This window comes from Corvus brachyrhynchos, unplaced genomic scaffold, assembly GCF_000691975.1.
Source record: "Corvus brachyrhynchos isolate BGI_N302 unplaced genomic scaffold, ASM69197v1 scaffold139, whole genome shotgun sequence".
NCBI lineage: Eukaryota > Metazoa > Chordata > Aves > Passeriformes > Corvidae > Corvus > Corvus brachyrhynchos.
This window is the reverse complement of record NW_008246062.1, coordinates 9,678-15,111: the sequence shown is the minus strand read 5'-3', so window position 1 is coordinate 15,111 and position 5,434 is coordinate 9,678. Positions and strand designations below refer to the sequence as shown.

General features: G+C 53.7%; 2 protein-coding genes across 2 annotated transcripts in view; both read left to right on the top strand.

Annotated features, from left to right (window-relative positions):
- Positions 1-1,194, top strand: part of LOC108449703 (receptor-type tyrosine-protein phosphatase S-like) — a 3,097-nt gene extending 1,903 nt beyond the window's left edge. The window contains exon 6 of the mRNA XM_017746575.1: positions 333-1,194. Within this exon, the coding sequence (XP_017602064.1) occupies positions 333-509 (177 nt within the window). The 3' untranslated portion in view covers positions 510-1,194. The remainder of the gene's footprint in view (positions 1-332) is intronic.
- The window catches only part of LOC103623847 (receptor-type tyrosine-protein phosphatase U), a 7,804-nt gene continuing 3,507 nt past the window's right edge, over positions 1,138-5,434 (top strand). The window contains exons 1-7 of the mRNA XM_017746561.1: positions 1,138-1,200; positions 1,372-1,488; positions 2,687-2,844; positions 2,921-3,056; positions 4,309-4,458; positions 4,641-4,740; positions 5,239-5,318. Coding sequence (XP_017602050.1) covers positions 1,138-1,200; positions 1,372-1,488; positions 2,687-2,844; positions 2,921-3,056; positions 4,309-4,458; positions 4,641-4,740; positions 5,239-5,318 — 804 coding nt within the window. The remainder of the gene's footprint in view (positions 1,201-1,371; positions 1,489-2,686; positions 2,845-2,920; positions 3,057-4,308; positions 4,459-4,640; positions 4,741-5,238; positions 5,319-5,434) is intronic.

Genomic DNA, 5,434 nt, shown 5'->3' with positions numbered 1-5,434 from the left:
ATGTGAGGGGGGGGGGGGGGAGGGGGAGGCGGGCTGAGGTCTGGCTCTTTTTGCCCTCAAGGGATGTTCCCTGAATCCCCTCAGAGCTGCCTGGAGTAGCCTGGGTTTGTGTGTTCTCGTCTCTAACAAAAAGGGACATGTGTGAGGGGACAGGAGCTGAGATGCAGCCCCTGGGTACCCACTGTCTGTGCTGGCCAGGAGAGGTGCTGTGGGACACACTGTGCTGAGGGTTATGGGCTTTGGTGCCTGTGGAGATGGATGGATCCTTTATTTCATTCCCTGTTAAACATTTAACCCATGTGATCTGAGCTGTTTGAATCTCTCCCCTGCAGAGCTACCGAAGTCCACGCTTCTTCATTGCAGCTCAAGGTAGGTGCTCCCAAACCTCAATCCTCAGGAGATTGCAGTCACTGCCCTGGGAATTCTGGGGAATGAGGAGCTGGGATAGCAGCCAAGGAGCTGTGAATGGCTCACTCCAAGTCCCTGTATCCCATGGGTCTCTGTCCTGAACAGTGGTTACAGCTGCTTCAGGGCATGGAAGGTCTCAGTGGTAGCTTGGCAGCAGCTGGAGCTGGTGTCTGTGCTGCCTGGGCTCTTCCCACCCACAAGCCTACTTTGTTCCCTTTGGCAGCTGGCCAAAGGGAACAAACATGTCGGGGACAACCCTGCAAATGCCTGGCATGTCTGCACCCAGTGCACTCAGATACAACCTCTTCTCAACAGTGCGAAGCCTGGATGGGCTTGTCTGCTCTGTGCAGCATGCAGTGAGGAGATCCCTGCAGAGCTGCAAAAATGCTCTTTGGGAAATAGGACCCTAAATATGGGAGCAGCTCATAGTCATCTCAAGGGTCTGCATGCGGGAGCCCCTAAAGCAGCAGTGAATCCCTGACATGTCCTGGGCTCATCTTCTCTCCCTCCTCCTTGTCCTAATTTCTAACATGGTGATGGAGCCGATGTGGGCAGCACCCCTGTCAGGTGCTGACATCCCCTGGCTGTGCCTCTGTCCCTGGGTAGAGGAAAGCCTGGGAATGTCCAAATTGTGCATGGGAACACACCCCCATGGCTTGGACACTGGCACAGGGCTTTCCTCTTCCTTCCCAAGGCCCCTTGGCTGGGACAGTGGTGGATTTCTGGCAGATGGTCTGGCAGGAGAAGACCTCAGTCATTGTGATGCTGACAGGCTTAGTGGAGCAGAACAAGGTAGAGAAAACCTCTCAGCCCATGCTCAGCCTGGGCATTGCCAGAGCCCAGGCTTCCACACATGCTGTGCTCCCAGTGCAGCCGTCAGTGAGGGCAGGGAGCAGCTCTGCACCCCTGCAGTCCTCCCCTTGTGAGTTTGCCTATGCCCAGATGTCTCACTGCTGTTGACAGATCAAGTGTGAGCAGTACTGGCCAGAGCAGGAGCAGGTCTACGGTGACTTCACTGTGACACTCAACAACACCTGGACCACCACAGGCCTTGTCAAACGCATCTTCTGCCTGCAAAAGGTAAGCCTGGCATGGAACTGAGGTGAGAATGCAGGACGCATTTGGGTTCCAGCAGCTGGTGGGAGCTGTCAGCCACAAATCCTCTGGGGATCTCTGCCTGGTCTCCAGCACAAGAAGGTCTGGTGTTAGCACGTTGCTATCACTGGAATCCCTACCAGGGCATCAATCCCAGGTTTCTGTGCCAGGCAAAGGCAGTCAGTCAGCTCCAGTGGTCACCCCAGAAGATGAGTCTGGACTGACAATGTGCATGGGAATGTTGTGGATTCTTGAGGGCTTGGGTGAGGAGATTGCACAGGGTATAAAAGCAGTTAAAGGGTATAAAATGGAATATCTGCACATCCAGGGTGATGGGACAGGTGCCCGCCTGTCACCTGAATCAATCTGCAGAAGGTCCACACTGAAGCTCCTTGGTCACTTACAGTCCTAAACCTGGACAGATAGTTTATGGTTTCAGATAACCTGCATAGGGTCGTTTCTCAAGGTGGGTGCTCCTGCTGAAGTTACACTTCAGATAAAAAGCAGAAACTGAAGGAGCTGCAAGGAGGAAAACCAGGTACAATATAAAGAAATTGCAGTTATGCATATTCCTGTCCTTTCTTGTCTTGCCTAGAGCAAGATGTAGCTGAAATGTAAAGCTCCAAGAGCACCTGATGGTAAGATGTAGCATTAGTTCTTGCCAAGTGAATGTGATGTTTAGGGAAAAACACATAATGGTCTGGTAACAAAAGTGACTACGTTCACATTAGCATAGAAACAGCCTTAGGGTATATATTTTCTGGGTAAGTCAGGGCTTTTTGATGACTGTAGAAATACCCTAAGCTGTGATTTTTATAATTTTCCTCTGGAGTACAAGCTGCTTTTCCTGCTTTGTGTTCACTGTTCACAGCACAGTGAAGCAGAGGACAAAATTAATTGTGTGTCTGTGTGATGGATGAATCTGCCCTTTACTGTCTGAGGAGCTTACGCTGTGGGTGCTAGAGGGAGCACTCTGTGGCGGTGCCCCTCTGAAGTGGTATTCTCACTGCTCCCTCCTTGCTGGCATGCAGTCACTTCACACAAGTCTGCTGGCTGCTTCCAGCTCCCCATTGCCAGCCACGTCTCCCTCTTTGCAGGCAGGCTGTGCTCTCCCAAGAGCGGTGGAGCAGTTTCACTACCTGCTGTGGCCAGACCACGGAGTGCCCAGAAACCCTCTTTGCAGGCTGGCTGTGCTCTCCCAAGAGCGGTGGAGCAGTTTCACTACCTGCTGTGGCCAGACCACGGAGTGCCCAGAAACCCTTCCCAGCTCCTGTACTTGGTGGAGGTGGTGAACAAGAGGGTGTTGGAAGCGCCTGCTGGACCCGTGTTGGTGCACTGCAGGTACCAGGCTGGGCGAGTTTGGGTGCTGGGGCATTGCCAGCAGGGGCAGCACTGACCCAGTTTTCTGTGTCCTCAGTGCAGGGATCGGGCGTACAGGTACCTTCATCGCCCTGGACTTCCTCTTGAAGATGGGAAAGGCTGAGGGGAAGGTGGATGTGTTTCACTGCGTGCAGCAGCTGCGGGAGCAGCGGGTCAGCATGGTGCAGACCAAGGTGAGGAGACGTACTTGCTCCCTGCACACCTCGGGCTGCAGGTCCAATTCCCACCTGTGGGAGTCGGCACAGGCAGGCGGCCAGAACAACCACAAACCATGGCTGGAATGCCAAGAGTAAATTTATGTCATTACCTCACTAACTGGAGGATCCCAAAGCAACACCCAGGAGGTGACACACGAGTAGGAGCACCAGCACCATCAGGCTCAGTCAATCTTAGGGGACAGCGGGGCTGCTGTTTGCACCCATTTATCAAGGGCACGTGCAGTTTACCAGCTGTGCTGTGATCTCTTCTGTGTTTCTATTATCTGTGGTCTTTGATTTCTCCCAAAACAGTGAGCTCAAGCTTGTCTGTAAGAATGGCCTCCAAGTTTCTGTAAACACCTACATTATCTCTACACAGATTCTACTCCTCAATGCAGACAGATGATAAACAGCAGTGTGCTGTATGTAGGATTTCTCACACTGTCGTTTTCCAGACCTTGACATTCCCAGCTGTACAGCCACTTGAGCAAATCCACCATGCTCCTTGCCATTCTTCTGCTTTCAACTCTTTGCTCTCAACACCACCCTTCCCAGGGATGTGGCATGCAAAGCCGAATTAGCTGTGCTGTTCATGATCTAGCCACAGGGACTCGGGCTGCCAGGTGGTGGATACTGCAGGATCCTTTTTCAATACTGTGTCCAAACCTAGTTGGGCTCTGTGTTTCCCTGAGACTCTCTGAGGTATCAGCAGCATTTGTATGGATCGGTCACCCTGATATAGAAGGGCTGTCTTGTAGGCAAGGATCATGAATGAGAGTCCACCTCTCCCTCAGGCTTTTAGGATGTCTGCCCTCCTGGCATCTCTTGGGCAGCAGCGTCCTGGCCTAGGGACTATGTCCCTGTGATCTGCTTAGTGCTGGGTTCCTTTGGAGAAAACTAGGTTGGGCTGGACCAACCATCTGCTTGTAGGAGGTCGACTTAGTCCACAGGTTTCCTGAGCTTCCTTCCCCAGAACAGGGGTCTGGTCTGAGAGGGAGCATTAAACCTCAGGAAGATGATCTTGTCTGGGTTGCTGGAATTGCTGGCTGCATCCCAAAGCAGGGCTGCCTGCAATGAGAAGCGTCTGGCCTCAGGGATCTGCAGCAGGAAGGTGAAGGATGAACCTGGCTCACTTCTGGCACAGTTTGATGACAGCTGGTGGTCCGGAGCTCCAGGGCTCTTCCTGGACTGGCTCCAGACTGCGCAGCTGACCTGTATCCTCATGCAGGAGCAGTACAGCTTCCTTTACGAGGCGCTGCTTGAAGGCTTGCTCTGTGGCAACACCGGGGTCCCAGTGGAGAGCATCTCCACCCTTGTCCACTCCCTTCGAGAAGATGAGACCTCAGGCCACAACAGTGTCCTAGAGAAGGAGTTCAAGGTACCACCAGGATATGGTGCACTGGGGCTGTGAGGGCTCATCTGTGATGCCAACACCATCACTGCTCCCCTCCCCAGCAGTGGGATGGAGACGGGTGATCCTTTCTCTGGGGTGGCTCAATAAGGTGAAGGCAGGAGGAAGGACTGACAGGCAGGACTGACTTTGGTGAATCACCTCTACAGGCCCTGCAGAGCTTTTCTGAGTTGTTCCAGCTCCTGCCATGCAGAGAAGCAGAGAAACCCAGAAACCAACCCAAGAACCGCAAGCCAGGGATCCTGCCAGGTAACACTGGCAGGGCTGGGCAGCCCCTTGCTCTAAAATCCAGTGTCTGATAGCAGCAGGGGAAAACAATGCTTTCCTGCTGCCTCCCTCCCTGGCCCATGGCACTCACAGGTTCTGCTCAAGGTCCAGTCATTGTTTTCTGGTTAGTAGATAATAAATACTGATTCCTTCTGAGCCTGTTGGAAGTACATGGGGTACACCTGGGATAAAGATGTCCCTAGTCTAAACTTTCCCAGTGGAGAAGCTCAGATGAGGCACATCAGGGAGCAGTGAGGAGGATGGATCTGCTGTGCAGTGCCCATGAGGTTTTGGATAACCCACATCAGCGTGCCCTGAGCTGTTGCAGCCATGGGTGTGGTGGTGCCTGTCCATTCAAGCCTCTCCAGCCCATGCTGCAGGGAGCTATGTTGACCATATCTGTTGCAGGGAAAGCCCACTGCCTCTCTGTAGGGAGAGAATGACCCATTACTTCCCTCTCTCTGCTCCTTGCCTCTGCAGCGGATTCCTGCCGGCCCATCCTGATGTCCTCGGTGAATGCAGACGGCTCGCCAGCTTACATCAACGCCGTGTTTGCCAGCGTAAGGCTCCGGCCCCCGCCAGAGTGGGAGCTGCTCAGGGCCCTCCCGCGCACCTCTGCTCAAGGCCCGGGGAGAGCATCCCAGCCAGGGCTGAGGTGCCCCAGCCCTCGGGCTCC